The 18,422-nt window shown below is 39.9% G+C and overlaps 2 protein-coding genes across 2 annotated transcripts; both read right to left on the bottom strand.

Moving 5' to 3' along the window:
• Window positions 1-4,227: 4,227 nt before the first annotated feature.
• si:ch73-105b23.6 lies at window positions 4,228-11,007 on the bottom strand. The gene is made up of 5 exons (XM_042011141.1): window positions 10,897-11,007; window positions 10,625-10,811; window positions 10,299-10,427; window positions 10,015-10,150; window positions 4,228-5,600 (listed from the first exon to the last, which is right to left on the bottom strand). The coding sequence occupies exons 1-5, from the start codon at window positions 11,005-11,007 to the stop codon at window positions 5,459-5,461; spliced, it is 705 nt and encodes a 234-aa protein (XP_041867075.1). The 3' UTR covers window positions 4,228-5,458.
• A 2,878-nt stretch (window positions 11,008-13,885) lies between these two features.
• Window positions 13,886-18,172, bottom strand: LOC121656096 (vitamin K-dependent protein S). Its single transcript, XM_042011139.1, has 5 exons — window positions 18,129-18,172; window positions 15,853-16,045; window positions 15,655-15,774; window positions 15,448-15,564; window positions 13,886-13,917 (listed from the first exon to the last, which is right to left on the bottom strand). Exons 2-5 carry the CDS (start codon window positions 15,875-15,877, stop codon window positions 13,886-13,888), a joined length of 294 nt encoding a protein of 97 aa, XP_041867073.1. The 5' UTR covers window positions 15,878-16,045; window positions 18,129-18,172.
• Between the last annotated feature and the right edge of the window lie 250 nt (window positions 18,173-18,422).

The raw sequence follows: 18,422 nt of genomic DNA, 5'->3' as shown, positions 1-18,422 counted from the left end.
TTCTGCTCTGCAAGTCTTCGTCACTCTAAATGTTCTGTTTAATGAGATATATGTAATAGTTTGCAATATCTGATAACTTGTGCATGTGCGAGTATGTGCATTAGTATGTTCACATGAAGATGTGTGACAAGTAACTGGGTCTGTAGCAGGGATTGCTGTGAATTCACGCATCTAATTGTGCCGCTAGTGTGGATGGGAGTATCTGATATCCTGATTGCTAATGCCTGACTGCTCTACTGTCTCCCAGTGACCACCTGTCTCTGCCTATGGAGACACTGAGAAGGAGGTGGAGGACAGGCAGAAAGAGAAGAATTTGAAGAACCACTCTGAGAACATGTCAGAATTTTCATCTACCAAAATAGCTCCTTATTACTAGACATGGATGCACTATATGCAGAGGCTTTATAGAAAGGTTAATATCTCAAACATGGATGAATTGTGGATCCTAAGTGGTTCCCCTCTTCCATTTGCTTTTATTTTTTAAATTTTTTTGCATAAGTGATGCTGCCAATGCCACGTGATCTCCAGAGTAGTCTCAGAATATGCTAGGCTTTTCCCCAGCCTAACTAATCTGGAACATATTGGATTCTTTTAATTTAAATCTGTTTTTCTACTGTGGGGCATTTTTATCACTGCATAGATTATGTAATGCTACAGGTGACAGCACAAAGGCCTAAATCTGTCACTAGAACCAGATAAGCTGTAGCATGTGCAAACGACTACGGGGAAGTGTGTGAATTCATATTTTACCTCTCTAATAATGAAAACTTGACAAACATTAAATGTGAATATAGAGCTACATTTTAGACATTATTATGAGACATAACCTTCAAAGAGATCGGTTTATCGTTGGGTCACGTTGGATCATGTTTCAAGATCAGAATAGCTGTCTGTTTAATCCTCCTGCACAATTTTCTAAAGTTGCCCTTCATTCAATGTGTAGGATCAACTGTTTGGGTTGTTAACAACATGCCCCCCGAAATCTGCAGGTCTCAAAGGACCTGACTCGGGTCAGTGGTGAATGGAGGCTGAAGGTGAATATGAACGGGCAATATCAAAACCCAAGAGACATTACTTAATAATGTCAAGACCACTTTCGATGATATGCAATACAGGATGTGTTGCAGTATAGCTGCTAGGGGTAGTGTTAGCATGAGAATATCATGTTTTTTTACACAGGTTATTCCATGTCTGTGCATGCTCACACACAAAATACTCAAGCCACTGCTCAGGACAAGCCCTATTGCTGCTATATTTCCTTCCTTAATTACCTCTGTGAATATATAACTGCCTCACACAATATAACCTTATCAGGTAGCACCCAACCCAGACTGCATTTATAAGGCTTTCATGTCAGAACCGCAGGGGTCATGGGCCATTTTAATTCAGCAGAAACAAGGCTGAAGTCGGCCCGCCATCTTCATTAATGTCACACAACATCACTCCTATTAAAAAAAATAAAAAGCACCACCTAACCATGTGAGATATTGCGTTGTTGACAATGGATGTCGGCTGGCACAGTTATTGTGGTATTGTGTAATCATGTTTTAAAATAAAGCAGCTTTCAAGAAAAAGAAAAGCTAATTTGTGTGTCTAAGTGGCATGTGAGAACTTGGAGGGTGGTGACAAATATGAGATGTTTACCTGTGTAACTGAAAGACGGGGACGGCATTATTAATGAATGAGGATTTGTAATGCACCTGCTGGTTCTGTGCCAAGAGAGCGGATCACTTTTCATGGCAGAGAATAGCCATTATTACAGTCAAAGGACTTTTACATTGTTTTAATATGCAGATGCAGACCTGGACCTGTTTGCTTTCAGGTCTGTGTGTGATCAACTTTAACCGCATCTGTATATACATACATACATACATATATATATATATATATATATATATATATATATATATATATATATATATGCAGTGGGAAGGGTTGTAATCAGGTACACTGGACAGTTTCAGCTACATCTGACTAGTTTCTGCTCATAATTACAGGTGACCGGTAAGACCTCCTAGCTTTCAGCTGCCAAACTCCTAACCCAGTCAATGGATAAAGTTTATGACCCCTCAGCAAACCAACCACAGTCAGGATGAAGCGTTTTTACAGCCATGCAATAAGGGCATTAGCTGTACAAGGTCCAGCTACAGGCTAGCCACAGACAAGCCAATCCTATTGGTATTCTTGCCTACCTGTCACTGAGAAAATACATGAATTCCAAAATTGCATCATGAGGCAAAAATGATTAATGGCTTTAAATCGGATAAGAGGATTTGGCCAGGTCCGCAAGTCCCTGCCTATTTCAATCATGTTGTGATGAAATGGATATAGTGTTAAGCATGCACTTATTTCTTTATCCCCCTTATGTGTTTCTGTTTTGTTGGGCCTGCTACTTAATCTTCAAGTGTTTTTAAACCTGCACATGTCTGAGTGTTTTATCTGAAGGGATCCAAAGGATAAAAAAACAAACAAAAACACTTACTGGCTGTCAAATAGAATCCCTGCTGTTTCTCTTTGCTTCCTCACTTTTCATTTCTCTCCTGTCCCCACACTCCCTTTGTCGCCGTCTCTGACTCTTCCTAACAATGTCCATCTTCCTTCCACTCTCTGTCTCTTATTGGCTTGCCTCCAGTTTGTCTGCTGCAGTCAGTGTGAAGCTGGAGTTCAAACACTGCAGCCATCAGCAGCACATGAAACACCGCTACTTGGAAGCTTCTAGAAATGTGGCACCACAAAGCTCCCTCACCAAGGTGATTTCACTCTCACTGTGCACCTTTGTCTGGCAGGTGTTGAGGGGATAGATTTGCCATAGACTTTTACACTTTCCAGAAGTTTCCTCTATCATCCGTCTGTGTGGTGCATTCTCAGTTCGCTCTCTCAATGAGTCCTGCAGGAAGTAAAACTAGAGCAATAGAGGAATACAGCCGGGGTTATGCAAGACTATTTGTGTGCATGAGTGCATACTTTAGTGAGTAATCACAATAAAGGAGTGACGAGGGCAGAGTGTTTTCCTGTCTCTCCTCTCCTTGACCTGGGCAGGTATGTCTCTGCAGTGGCCGGGGCTGGACCCCCAGGGCTACCACTCTGAGATGATCTCATTCTGCAGGGTTCAACGGGCTGCACTGCATGCTGTGGCCACTTCAGATGAAGGCTGCAGAGCAGGTGTCTAATCAAAGCTCTGTGTGTGTGTGTCTGTGGGAGTGCTGTGTTTCTGCATAAATCCTACCCATAAACAAATGTGATTGATCTTCCTGTGTGGAAGCCTCAGCTGTGACACCTGGTGGCAGGAGAAGAAATTGAGGAAAACTGGAAATGAGTTCAAATAAAATGAGTATTTCTCAGTGTAGCAGTTAAAATAAAACTGCACTTTAACATGAAATATGGTCCCAAGGTACTTTTACTGAGTACTTGTTACTTTTAGTTTACATTTTTCATGCAGAATAGGAAAGAATGATGTAATTGGATTATTAATACCGGTACATATAATCCATACTTTATCATTACAATTGGCTTTATTTGCATTTAATCATCATAGTTTGATTCATATGAGTATAGAAAATGGATAAATCACATAAATTCATAAAGTTCTTCCACACTGTTTTGATGATTACTTAGACTTTATTGACATTTTAAATTCAATTGGGGGACTTTAAGAACAAACTTTGCCAAAAAGGCCATTTTGAAGCCCTTCACCTTAATGTACTAACACGTCTCTGCGTCCTGATTCATTTCATCAGAGATGACCTTTGCAGAGAAAACATTCAGATATCGTAATATGATCTGATTGAGGTTTAGAGCTACAGCTGCATTATCGAAAAAAGATATTTATATTCATCCTGAGAATCATTGTTTTTGTCTTTTTAGGATAACCTGAATCTTTTTTCATCTGTGCTATGTGCAATCTTCACTCTGAGACATCTTGTGTCATCCATAACACATATACTGATATTTACGAATTTTACTACACTTTTTCTATAATGGCAATGTAATGTTTGAGCAGGGGCCTAAAAAATAAGCACAGGACTGAAAGGGATAAAGGGACAGTGTACTTGTTTAATGTTGATTGAAGGACAGATTTTATGTTGACATGTGGAACATCTTTGATTTAGTTGTTGTTTGATATTAGATGTATGTTTTGTGTTCTTTTTATTTTAGACTTTTGGGTGTGCGGCCTTCAAAGCCAGATCACCCTTAGATAATAGATTTCTTATTTCAATGAGGTTTTATCTGGTTAAATAAATGAGAAGTAAAATTAATTTAAAGAAAGTAAGTCTTAAAGCAGCACTACTGAACTTTGGCTATTTTTCTCAGTGCGGCGCCCCTTAATGACGGCTATTTCGGGATCTGTCTTGCATCCTGTCTCTTCTCTGAGGTCTCTTCAGTCAGTAAGAGTCAATCTGTTGGCTTATTTAATCTCTTGTTCAGTCACTTTCACTGGTAATGTTTACTATGTGTCTTTGATGAATCAGCCATAATGTACATTAACAACAGCCAACGTGTTGATATCCAGTTGCTGGTGTGTAACACGGGGACGTAAAGTGAAATGCTGTTGTAAAGTGATCCCGCATCCGGGAAAAATGTGTGTGGTTTCTTAGCCTTGAGATGTTGCTGGGCAACGATGGCCTCAGAAATGTACATAAGAAATGTCACTGTGCCATCAAAACAAGTCAAAAACACATTTTTTTAAGGTCAGAAAGTCACATAGTGCTACTTGAACACATATTGGCATGCAGGGAGGTGCTTGGAGAGGTCAAATCTTTCTGGTTAAGACATTTGGGCTCCCAGCTTTAGTATAATGACATGGCTGCTCCAGTAACAAATTCAGTGTTTTGCCTGTTCTTGAAATGAAACCCACACTAGTTTAGCTGAAAGGGTTTTTTTTTTTTTTTTTTTTTTTTTTTACACGATATTTACAATTGGTTGTAAGCTGCAGGCCAGCTTCCAGCTGCAACACTGAATGACATAATCCAGCAATGAACAATAATTCATGTCATTTCCAGACAGTGGCTTCTACTTTTTATAGATTTAAGAGTTTTCATAGCAATAAGACTCAGGCAAATTGTGACAGCTATGGTTACAAGTCATGCTGAGATGGTTAGATTTAAGGATAAGAACCACAATAAGCTTTGTTCTCTGGTATCCTAGGAAATGCTAATGTTGGTACCAAAGAGGCTGCTGGAAGATGAAGAGCACTGCAGTGGTTTTCTTTTCATCAGCATCTCCTGCCAAGAGATCGTCGATTTCTGCTGGGTCAGACTCTGACTGTAAACTGCTGTCCAGGGAGGAAAAAAAACTTGGCATCACTCAGCTTAGTGGATTAGGAGTAATCAAATTTAGAAGTCCCTCAGATTTAATTACTTGTTTGTTAAAATATAAATAAGCATCCGTCATCTCAGCATTAAAAAAAACTGAAAAAGTGCTTGTGTTTTCTCTGTGAAACTGTTCGTTCCTGTGTGCGCTATCTGAGGCGCTGCCTGGGCGTGATGTCGTCGATGATGCGAGGGCTGCAGTGGGTCATGTAGTGCAGGGCTGGGTCCGAGTAGTTAAAAGGTGGAGGGTTGTACTGCTCCTGCATGTAGTCTGGCACCAAGTGGGGGAGGCTGTAAGACAACACATAAGCTCATCAAAATGCTGTAAAGTGACACGCATATTACATTTTGCATTCCATTTAAGGGGATCATGTCTGGCTTGGATTAAAATAGGTCATTATGCACTGCGACATTGGGTTTAATGTCTACCTCTTTCAGAATCAGACCTTAGTTTAACAGTTCTCTTTATTTAAAAAAATAAATAAATAAAAAAAAAAAAACAATAAAAAAAAAAAAACAGTTCTCTTATTTTATTACCTTCTATAGTCTCTGTATTACATTTCTATATGGCTTGTGTCTTTTCTGTTCAACCCCTGGCTCTGATTGGTGCCGTCCTTATTTCTCCATACAGCAGACAATAACATGAGGCAAATTTATGAAAATGTTTGGTTGGGCAGCAGTTATTCTCAAACTCAGTGACTCATGCATATTCATGCCTGCTCTAGCCCAGAAACCCTGTGTTAAAGAAGCTGAAATCTGGGACTAAAGCTGATTAAAAACATGAAACACGCAGCTGAATACGTCGTAGAATTGTTGTTGTCTTGATTCACAGTTCAGATGTTTTGCATTGTATATAATTAAAGCTAATCTCTTTGGAAATGTGTACATCCATGCTGATAATGAGGCACGAACTGAGCAACCTGCTATGAATCATTCTGTGAGTAACAGCGTGAAATCAAAAGAAAACAAAACAAAACAAAAGAAAAAAAAACACACATCTTGCCAAATGATTAGCAGAAAAAGTGACTATTGATTGTGGAAACCTCTTCAGATCCTTTAAAAGGACCTGAATTAAATATTTAATTCTGATTTTATTGGAAATTCTGATTCAGCTTAATGGCAGCTCTGAAAACAGTAAATAAAACCTTATCTGCTCCATTATGCCAAACATCTGGGATTTTAAGTGTTATTATGTCAGACCAAATAATCCAAGTATCTCTTTCTTCAATTTGTTGAAAGAAACATTTCCCTGGCTTTTGCTTTTTCACTCTAATCTAACAAAATAATCCCACAATGCTGGTGCAGACATCCCTGCAGGGTCTGCTTCACTGAAAGCAGAAAAAAGCAGGCCAGTCATCAAGGGGATTAGGTGTCTCTATGGCCCACTAACACCTGGTCCAGATGCCATACATCTGCACACATGCATTATGGCTAAGGACACACGCACGGACGAATACTCTGCAATGCACTTTGGGATAGGAGATGTTCTTAGAGTGAATTATTGTTCAGTGGAGTACATTAGCTGTGCATTAAAAACCAACAGTGATTCGTTGTTATTTTCTGTGGAGCTGAATGTGGTTACACCGCAAATGTGCCTCATTCACAGACTTGTACCGCTCGCAAAAACTGGCACAGCTGGAGGTCAGTGTGACGCTGGCCTTTAGATGGAAAAAATAAAATGTGCCAAAAAGAAACAGAAAAAACTTGTTTTTAAAAGGTCTTAATAGGCAGATCTAGCTTCATATAAACAGATTCAGCTGCAGCTTTATGCTTATCCAAGCTAAGCTAAACAAAGCTGTTTGCCATGTTTGTGTTTTTAATGTACTAATATAAAAATTGTGTCCAACATCTTAGCAAACTGTGCTGAAGAGAAAATAGATTTCCAAAAAAAACCTCTTTTATAGATATGAAATTAGATAATCAATGATTTTTAGCCATGTAGCTTCAGATATGCATCACACTGACAGTCGGTTATAGCACAATCTGACCTAATTAAACCAGCATCCTTGTTTCTGTATACATGTGAGGCAGAGTAAATTATTCATTTTAAAATTTATGAACAAAAACCTTGAAAACACTGAGAGATCAGCCTAAACTGAAGTATGAATTCACTGTAAGAAATCAGATATGTTACATTCAGCTGTGATACAATAAAAGTCTTTTTTTTGCCACAGTTTGCATATTTTATACTACAATCTGACAAAAGAAGTATGTACAAAAAGAGAAAAAAATGTGAATGAATGTAGTTTTACTGGGAATTCTGCTGTATTAATTTGACCATTTTTGTTTGTTTGCAGAAGATTAAGAAATCGGGAAGCTTGACAGAGCATCTAGGCTCATTTGAGTCTAGTCCAGCATATTCACGATAGGAATGGCTAGATCCATAATGGCATCATCTGGGTGTGTTACAGTTTTTCAGTCAGTATTTTGTTTAATGAAGTAAGAGAGGAGGCAGTTTATGGTCCAACTGAGACATTTATAGGAGCAGGAGGGTGCTGCAGTGGCAGAACAGCAGACAGGATTTACAGTATTTAATTTGCTGGAAAAGACCATCTCTAGCCAGACCTCTTTGTCTACTGTACCTTGAAATACAGCTCTGTGTGTGTGTGTGTGTGTGTGTGTGTGTGTGAGAGAGAGAGAGAGAGCGAGAGAGAGAGATCATTCTTTGCGGGAATATATTTGACGATGGCCTGCTATGAACCCTGCCTCACCCTGCCCAAAAGAGTTGCTGACACACCTACAAACATGTTTTATATTCAGTCATTACAGCTTTAGTGCCTCGTGATGGTAGGGCCGTTGTCTTTCAGGTCACTCAGGCTATAGACTTTATCTCAGCACACCTTTTATAGAGTGACAAAGCTCCTTAAAGACAGGTTTCACTACCTGCCTGAAAACAATGTTGGGAAATGAATGAAAAATAAAAACAGCAGGAAAACTCAGCTTTCAAATATTTGCTTTCTACTGAGCCTTCCTTACACTGACAGGAAAAGGGATTCAGAAGGGGTAAATTTCTGTCCTCTAACTGGATCTCAGTGTAGAGCTCTGTACTTTTATGAAAGCCTGAAAGGTACATTTATATTCCCAAATTATACATGGTACATATTTACTCACCAGCCACTTTATTAGGTACAACGATGTGTAAAAAATATCTAATCAGCCAATCACATTACAGTAGCTCAATGTATTTAGTCATGTAGACATGGGAAGATGACTTTCTGAAAGAGGATCTAAGGGACTTTGAACATGGTATGGTTGTTGATCTGAGTATTTCAGAAACTGCTGATTTACTGGGATTTTCACACACAACCATCTCTAGGGTTTACAGAAAATGGTCTGAAGAAGAGAAAATATCCAATGAGCAGCAGTTGTCTGGACCAGTCTTGTTGATGTCAGAGGTCAGAGGAGAATGGACAGACTGGTTGGAGATTATAGAAAGGTAACAGGAAGTTAAATAAGCACTGGTTCCAACCAAGGTCTGCAGAACAGCATCTCTGAACACTCAACACGTCCAACCTTGAAGCAGATGGGCTACAGCAGCAGAAGACCACACCAGGTGCCTCCTGTCAGCTAAGAACAGGAAACTGAGGCTACAATTCACACAGACTCACCGACACTGGACAATAGAAGATGGAGAAACGTTGCTGGTCTGATGAGTCTCCATTTCAGCTCCACATTCAGATTGTAGGCTCAGAATTTGGTGAAAACATCATGAAAACATGGATCCATCCTGTTTGTATTAATGCCTCAGGCTGCTTTGGTGTAATGATGTGGGGGATATTTTTTGGAACACTTTGACCTCCTCAGTACGAGTGTGGCCTGGTTTAACCAGCACAGCCCACCTGGGTATTGTTGCTGACCATGTCTATCCCTTTATGACCACAGTGTAGCGTCTTCTGATGCTTCTTCCAGCAGGATAATGCATCATGTCACAAAGCACAGATCATCTCCACCTGCTTTCTTCAACATGACAATGAGTTCACTGGATTCCAACGGCCTCCTCAGTCACCAGATCTCAATCCAACTTTGGGATGTGGTGGAATGGGAGATTCTCATCATGGATGTGCAGCAACTGAGTGATACTATCATGTCAATATGGAGCAGAACCTCTGAGGAATGTTTCCAACACCTTGTTGAATCTATGACACCAAGAAGTGGGGTCATAGATTTCCATTAAGTGGACTTAATAAAATGGTGGGTGAGTATACTTCTCCCTCTACAGTGTATAATATTAAGCTTTTCAAGAGGAAGAGCACAAGCGCTTAGCTGGACACTGATCCTACAGACAGCATTCCACCAACGGGTGGGGGTCGGGACAGTTAGGGTGTGGACATGGTTTGTAAACCAATCATAACGGAGTATCAGCCTCTAAGGTAAGATGGCATCGATTTAATCAGTAAAAAGAAAATCTGTTGCTCTAAACAAGGAGCCATTCCTGTTTGTTTTTATGCCAGGTCACACGGGAAGTGACTTTGTTTTCGATGGATCAATCAATGGATTGCAGTGTGTCAAGCCCAACCCTTTTGGGTCGGATCAGTTAAATTGGTACCCCAAAGGAAGATTTAGAAAAAAATAGGATGGGTCGGGTCGAATATTAGGGTACCCTTCCCAGTTTTTTCATGTGAAAACACAAAGAAATGCGCCCGACCTGCACCCGTTGGTGGAAACAGGGCTTATGTAAATCTTGTTTGTTGTTAAAGCCACTCACTCTCCAGTAACAGTCTTCTTGCGGCAGCAGAAGCAGGCCAGTGCAGCCAGAAGCAGAATCAGCAGCAGTGGGATGCCGATCCCCAGGACCAGACCCAGAACCAAGTCCACCTCCGTGTTGCTCATTTTGCCTCGGTCTGCAACAGATCCGTCAAAGCCCATAATATTTCAGAGAGTTAGAAAGTTCAGAACACCTCAGTCTGTAGTCATTACGTTTAATCTACTTAGTGCATTTCTGCAAAAAGCACATTAGTCAAGGGATTCATTTCATCTCCTCATGCTCACCTATTACACAGGACAGGGTTTCATCCACATCAGCGGTACCGTTGCAAACACACCTGTAGCCCCCGTAGGTGTTGGAGCAAAGGGCAGGGTAGACACACACCGCCTCATTGGCCTTACACTCATCCAGATCTATTTGCATCAAGATATACACCGAAGATGCTTTTGCATCATTTTTACTTCACATTACACACAGAAACCGAGTGAACTGCTTCACTATGATGAAACTAAAGGGAGAATGTGTAGCAACTGACATAATGTCAAGTAAACAGAATTCTAATCTTCCCATCTTGCTAAACAAAAATAAAAATAAGCAAAAAGCATTTTACCATGAACTTCCACGGCCCCGATGTCATAGTGGCTGCTGACTCTAGCCAGATAGTCTCTGATGTACCAGTGGGGTGTGTCACTGGACACCCCGACACGGTATTCATCCACACCTGGTTTGTTTGACTGGTCTTTCTTACTGATGTTGTAGAACTTGTTAGTGAAACCCTTACTCAGAATGCCATCCAGCTGAAAGAGAAAAAAAACTGCATAATCACGGCTAAATGTTACTGGTGGATGTGTTACCTGACGGCTCTGGTACACACACACACACCTGTTTGAGTCCATCAGCTCCGTTGTTCTTCCAGCCCACGGAGACGTTGAACACGTTATAGCCTGAGAACACAGAACAGCAGCAGCTGTTTGATGAATTCTTTTTTACCATGTTTACCATGACAACAGCAGAGGAAGAACTAATCTACGACAAAGCTAATGAAGCCATAAATGAAGCCATATGCTCTTACCTGGAGGATTGGGGGAGTCGCCTGTGGAGAAACACATCAAGTGAATCACAACATACTGGTGAAACACTTGAACATGCACACGTTGCTGTAGGACAGCAGTTACGCAAATGAAATGCTCAAGCTTCAGCAAGTATTTAATGTATTTTAATACATTTAACAAACAGTTGGATGCTGGCAGCTTCAGAGTGAACCTGCACATTTACTGAATCTACAGTGAAATATGGAAGAAAAAAAGTGGTATTTTCTTGGTTTTATCAAATCTGTTTGAGGGAGACAAGATTAAAGATTTTCAAGCTATGACCCCCTCGTCATAAGGTCACCAAAACTGAAACATTGAAAAGTTTTTAATTTCGTTTTCCATTATCCTTCAAAAATAAGAATTGGACAATTTGGGATCTTCTCGTTCAAAAAATCACTTGGTCACCTTCCTCTCACTCTTTTTGGTCCAGTGTTAAGAATATTTGTTGGAACAACGTGGGATTTATAGACTGTATATAAAAGATGGTCGGAGCCTCAGTGACGTCACCCGTAGGTTTCTGAAGAGCAAAAGTGAAGCTCGTTGGGTGGTTCTTACCATTGCCATCTTGGCAGCGCCACGCCTGCCGTCGCTCCCGGAAAATACAAAAATGGGCAAAGTGGTGGAGCTGAGAGGGGGGCTGTGAGCATAGGGGTGGATGATTGACATCTGTCAAAGTCAGAGCTGCCTGTAGCTAAAAGCTAACTGAGCCAACTTGGATCTAACATGAGCTAACTGGCTAATGAAGGTAGGTGGGCTAAAGCTAATGCGCGTTGTTAGCCGGCCAAAACCCATGGTTGTGCTACACTCTCCCTTCTTGCCGTGGATATTGGATACCTCTTAATCAAAAGGACACGCCCCTAATTATGCCGACTTCGAAGATTAAATAACATCCAAACGGATGAGTTGTCATGAAAGTAAACTTGACCTATTAATCCTAAAATCCATTTTTGTACCAGGCTTTAAACATGTTCATTTCTACTGTGAAGTTGGTCTTTTTAACATTGGAGTCTCTGGGATTGACTCTGTTTTGGAGCCAGCCCCTAGTGGATAAAGGGTGAACTGCAACTTTTTGCACATCCACATAGGCTTCGCATTTTACCGCCGGAGGTTGCCGCTTGGTGTGGTTACTACCACAAAAGTTATTTTTGACCAATAAGGTTAATTAAATTTCTTTAAAAATGTTGTACATGTTTAATCTACCTACCTACTTTCTGTGAAGTCCAAAGAGAATTAATACATTTATTTTGCTCACATACAAAACATCTTTGGAACAAACTTTCAGATTTGATCATAGATCACATCTACCCTAATCTAATCAAATTTCTCCGGATCATTACCTCTGCCAGGTGAAGGTTATGTTTTCGGTTTTGATTAAATTTTTAGGAAATCTCCAAAACGAAATAAGGAACAACTGATTAGATTTTGGGTGTGATCCGGATCACTGCCTGGATCCATGAATTTTTTTTTACTCTAGAACCGCCAACATCCCAATACCCCTTAGAACCACCAGAGGGGGTCATTTTGACAACGTGCCTACATCCTACAGGAGGTAGAGAGTAATGTCAGGTCAGCAGGGACCATCCACCAAACACCATCTTAACATCTATTCATAGAATTCAGCTGGAAAAATCTCACATAGTTTTATCAGATCAAACTCTAAATGTTTCTTGGCTAAAGCATTCCTCCTTCTTATCGGTTACCCTCTGAAGTTTATTTCAGCATTTCTACCACAAAGGCCTGATTTTACTCCACAGCTGAGGAACACTGATGTAGACTCCAATCTGAAGTCAGCTAATTTGACCACATTTGGTCCTAACAATCATCCCTACTTCTCCAGTTTGGAAGAGGTAAAGTATCCTGTTTAGTTGAGGGATTAAGGAGTAATGGTCATCTAGACCTTCAGCCGGGTGTTGGGGGGCTGGACGACCAGATGACCACCATTTCTTAAACTCCCAAAAGAAAGGTGTTGGGGTCTGTTGGTTTCTGGTGCCTTTAGATTTCTTGACAGATTCCTGTTTCAGGTTCTGCATTGTTAGTCTGTTCTTTGACTTTCAGCAAGGACTTCAGGAGTTCTGTGTTATGATTTTGTAAATGGTAAATAGTCTGTATTTATATAGCGCTTTACTGTGCCTGAATGATACCCAAAGTGCTTTACATTATACATCACATTCACCCATTCACACACATTCACACACCGATGGAGGAAGCTGCCATACAAGGCGCAAACTACGACCCATCAGGAGCAATTTAGGGTTTGGTGTCTTGCTCAGGGACATCTCGACATGAACTCGACAGGCGGAAACCCTCAGGCTACAAGACGACCACTCTACCCACTGAGCCACGCCATCTCTGTATTGTATTTTGTATTTTGTTCTGTTCCTTGTGACTGTCTGTAATCCTTGTTTTCCATGTTTCCATGTTCTTGTTTAATTTAAAACCCAAATTCCAAAAAAACGTTGTGGTGATAATGAGTCACCACAACTTTGCAAACCATCAGAATGTGGTTTGAAATTTCTCATCAACCCATATTTTATTCCTAATAGAACATAAACAACATATCAGATGTTTAAACTGAGATATTTTATCATTTCATGGAAAAATATAAACTCCTATATGAAAAGTTGGAACAGGGGCAACAAAAAGCTGGAAAAGTAGCTAGGACAAATAAAAAACAACTGGAGGAACATTTGACAAACAATTAGGTTAATTGGCAACAGGTCAGTAACATCACTGGTTATAAAAGGAGCATTTCAGAGAGAGTCTCTCAGACGTAAAGATTGTCAGAAGTTCACCAATCTCAGATAAACTGCATCTAAAGATTGTGGAACAATTTCAGAAAAATGTCACTTAACATAAAATTGTGAAGACTTTGAACATCTCAACTACAGGATATAATAAAATTCAGTTTATCATAAGGAATCTCTGTGCACATGGGAAGAATTTGAATGTCAAACTGGATTCAGGTGATTTTGGGTCCCTCAGGAAGGTAGGCATTAAAAGCAGACATGATTCTCTACTGGAAATCACTGCATGGACTCAGGAAGACTTCCAGAAATTGCTGTCTGTCAACACAATTTTACCTGAAATCCACAAATGCAGGTTAAAGCTCTATCATGCAAAGAAGAAGCAATATGTGGACAGGATCCAGAAAAACCACCGTCTTCTCTGAACCAAACTTAAGTTAAGATGGTCTGCTGCACAGTGGAAAACTGTTCTGTGGTCAGGTAGAAGAAAATCTGAAAATCTTTCTGGAAAGTATGAACACCCTGTTCTGTAGACTAAAGAGGAGAGGGAGCATCCAGCTTGTTATCAGTGGACAGGTGAAAAGCTGCATCACTGATGGTATGGGGCTGCATTAGTGCCTAGGGCGTGGGCAGCTTCCACAGCTGTGAAGCTCCATCAATACTGAAAAGTACATGGAGGTTTTAGAGCAACATCTGCTCACATCCAGACAACGTCTCTCTCATGGAAGGCCTTGCAGATTATAGCAAGATAATGCTGAACCACATCCTGCATCCAACACAACAGCATGGCCTCACAGGAGAAGAGTCCAGCTGCTGAACTGGCCTGCTTGCAGTCCAGACCTTTTCACTAATACAAAACATCTGGAGCATCACGAACGCAGTAATCCAGAATTGAAGGTTCAGGACTGTAGAGCAGCCAGAATCCTGCATCAGACCAGAATGGGACAACATTCCTCTCTAAAACACCAGCAACTGGTCACCTCACTTCCCAGATTTTTCCGGACAGATGTTAAAAGAGATGCTACACAATGCTAAACTACCATTTACAGATGTGTTGCTGCCACTAAATTCAAAATGAGGTAATATTTTCCATTAAGTGATAAAATGTCTAAAATCTGATGTTGTTTACGTTTTACTGGGGATGAAATATGTGTTTATAAGATTTGGAAATCATTGCATTCTGTTTTTAATTACATTTACAGAGCATCACAACTTTTATGGAAGTGGGGTTATACTTCATTAGTCCTGCCATTGCCGGGTCTTTAAGAAACTTTAAGAAACTCTAAATATTCCTGCTGACTTTAATGCTTCAAAGTAAAGATAAGTGATTGTTTTTAATCTCTTATCTGGATGGTTTGTGCCATCACAATTTACTTCAGCTGAGAAACACAACTATTTAGTTAAACACTAACTGATGACACAACTGATGGCATAAAATTTAATGAATTAACTTTGGATTCATCTATTCCAGATCAAATTTGTAATCAAGACAAATGGTGGTCGTTTTGAGTTTTCATCCTTAATACACTTTTTTATTTTGTTATTTGTACTTCACTGTAACTAACTAAATAGTACTGGATATTTAAGTGTGTACATACCACATCCTTCAATGTCCTTAGTGTTATATCTACAGAGGCATTCAAATGAGCCGGGAATGTTCTTACACTCATACTTTGCATTTTCACAAGCCATGAGCGCTTTGCACTCATCTGTATCTGTAACACAGACAAATAGAGACCATAATAATGCAGTTCAGTCAGGGTGTTTGCTGTACATACATTCATAAAGTGCTGGATGTTTAGTACCTGTGCAGTTGTGTCCATCTCCAGTAAAACCAGGCTTACATGTGCAGGTGTAGTGTAGTTTTGTGCTTTGGCATTCTGCATCTTTGTGGCAGGGGAAGGGGAAAGGAGGGCTGCACATGTCTGGGGAGGGACATGCAGAAAAGAGTGAGGACAGTCGTAAGCTGTTAGCAGATGAAGAGGTTGTGATGCGCTACAAACCATGCTCAAAGCATTTGTATCCCATGTTGCCACTGGAGACAGTGTTAACAGGACAGTCTCCACAGGTGAACTGGTCGGGCGCTGGTTTTGACTGACACTGCACCCCTCGGAAACAGGGTTTGCCTCGACAAACATCTGTTTTGTTCCCACAGAATTTTCCGCCGTATCCCTTTGGACACAGGCACCCCACCACCTGGGAGGGAAATCAGGAGGACAAACACTAATAAATAGTTGAATTGCAAAATGTGTGTTTCTTCAGAATTCAGTCAGCCAATCCAATAAAGGACACCAAACCAGAGTCAGCAGCAGAATAAACTATTTGCCACTGGCAGAGAAAACCTGGCAGTTGTCTTTCTATGCATATGCAACTCTGCTGCTCCTCAGGTACATTTTCCTAACACATGTGGCTCCATTTAAAATGGAAAAAACAGGCTTTCCAACGGTACAGGATTGATTGATTGATTGGCAGGAAGCATTGTTACAACAAAGAAATGATCCACCAAACACAAATGTACTTACATGTTGAGCTAAGTTTAGATTGGACAATGTTTTCCTGTTCTCCCACATTCACTTCAAAGCTCTGACAAAAATGTCTTTTCATAGGAGGATGAATCTTTTTCCAGCCTAAGGACGGTCTGTTTTACATGAGCGCTCCTTTGACTGCATGTTGTGAGTTCACAGCAAAAGCTTCTAAATATAAATGCTACACCTGGAATCAACTCCCGACCTTTTACCTGTGTAACGAAGCAGCAGCTCATTACATGGACTCTGTAATTAAAAATTGCATACTACTATAGGTTGGTTGTTCAGGCACATTTGCACTTTAAATATGTATAGTTGCACACAAATGTTTGATTATTTATTGGTGTTTATTGAACAGAGTAATAAGGATATATCTGATTCTGTCTTCCAGATACCTGAGAGAGAAGCATCAGTAATGTTTTGATGGTTAAAGACAGTAAATATTGTGTAGGAGGTAGGTAGGAGGTTTAAAGAAAAACACATTGAAACGGTTTTTGTATAGTTTAAAGTTAGGCAGTTTTCCTGCAGACATTGAGATATTCCAACCAACTGCTTAGTTAGTAATTCTGCACACTGTTTTAAGGCTCCAGGAGAGGCCATGAGATAGGTGGGTAGGGATGAGATTATTTGTACTTGGGTTTTAGGTGTTGGAAAATGGTTCTGGGTTTGATTTACTGTGTGTCCTTATATAATTTGAGTAGGTAGGTTATGGATTTTTTTTTTAATTTTTAGAGCTCATATAGTGAGATTTTAGAATGTAGAGTTTGTTTTATGACCTAAGAAACACCTGTTAGCAGGAAGTAGTTTAGCCCAATCAGCAGCAGGGGAGGTGCTGATGGAGGCTGGGTTGCTCCACAGTAGGACAGTGTGAGTGCCCTGGTCCATTTGATATTTAATAAATAAAATAACTTTGTACTGGATTCCACTTTCATTGTTTCACTGTTTCCAGCCAATCATACAGGCCATCTTGTCACAACCTGCTTGACTGATGATGGATTCCATTTTTTTTTTAAAAATGGAAATACATGTTAAAGAGCTTTAATACCTAAACTTTTCCTCCCATTTGGATGTCAATATCTTTAAATTAAATCTGAGAACTTTAAGCCTATATTGATTAGATAACTGTATCTTGAATATATTTTGATAAACACGTAAAATAAAAAAAACTTGTCAATGTCCAAATATATATATGGACCTGACTGTATGCATGAATCTATACACGCATATCTATTCATTTTCATTAATTTATTCTTAATTTATTTAATATTTAAAAGAATATTTTAAAAAATTTTCTTATTTTATAAGTATTTTTCTTTATCTTACATTAATTCATTTATTTTACTGTATTTTTGTTTTATTTTTATAAAATTGTTATTTAATTTAGGCATTAAGGATTAAAATGTGTCATGAAATATCAGATGATTCTTTTTTTTTATCTGTTTTGAGCTATATGTTATCTATATGCCATTATTTGGCTCAATTAAAGAAAAACAGGTAATTTTCTACGTATCCTACCAGTTTGTCATTTCTTGGAAAACTAAAGAAAATGCTGATGACACGTCCGCTTCTCATGGGTGTATCCTAACTTGTGTCCAATGGAAATCTGATTAGAATTTGTAATTGAAGCAGAATTGCTCTGTGATGGTAGACAGTGACCGAAGACAACTACTCAAACTAAAGTATCCCAGACTTCTGCTGCCTCCGTGTGTCAGGCTGTTGCAGAAAGCATCAATTTAACAAGAAAATGGAAGTACCTGGAACTTTCCTTGCAGGTAGTTTTCAGTAATGCTGTCGTACAGGCAGCTTCCACCGTTGAGGCAGTTACAGACGCGCAGGATCGGGGTGAACAGGGAGCTGATCAGCTTGTCGCTGACCTTGATGGTCAGCTGGACGGGCTGGGTGCTGAAGGGTGTCCATGTCAGGTAGCCATCACCTGCAGAAAGAAGAAAACACATGACAGTTAAACACAGTTATAGTTTTTAATCTTTGGTGCTGTGTTTCTCTTTCGGATCCAGCTCCTGACTCAGCTCTAAAATATCCCATCTGCT

This window comes from Melanotaenia boesemani, chromosome 16 (assembly GCF_017639745.1).
Source record: "Melanotaenia boesemani isolate fMelBoe1 chromosome 16, fMelBoe1.pri, whole genome shotgun sequence".
NCBI lineage: Eukaryota > Metazoa > Chordata > Actinopteri > Atheriniformes > Melanotaeniidae > Melanotaenia > Melanotaenia boesemani.
The sequence above is the reverse complement of the archived record's forward strand: the minus strand, read 5'-3'. Positions and strand labels throughout refer to the sequence as shown.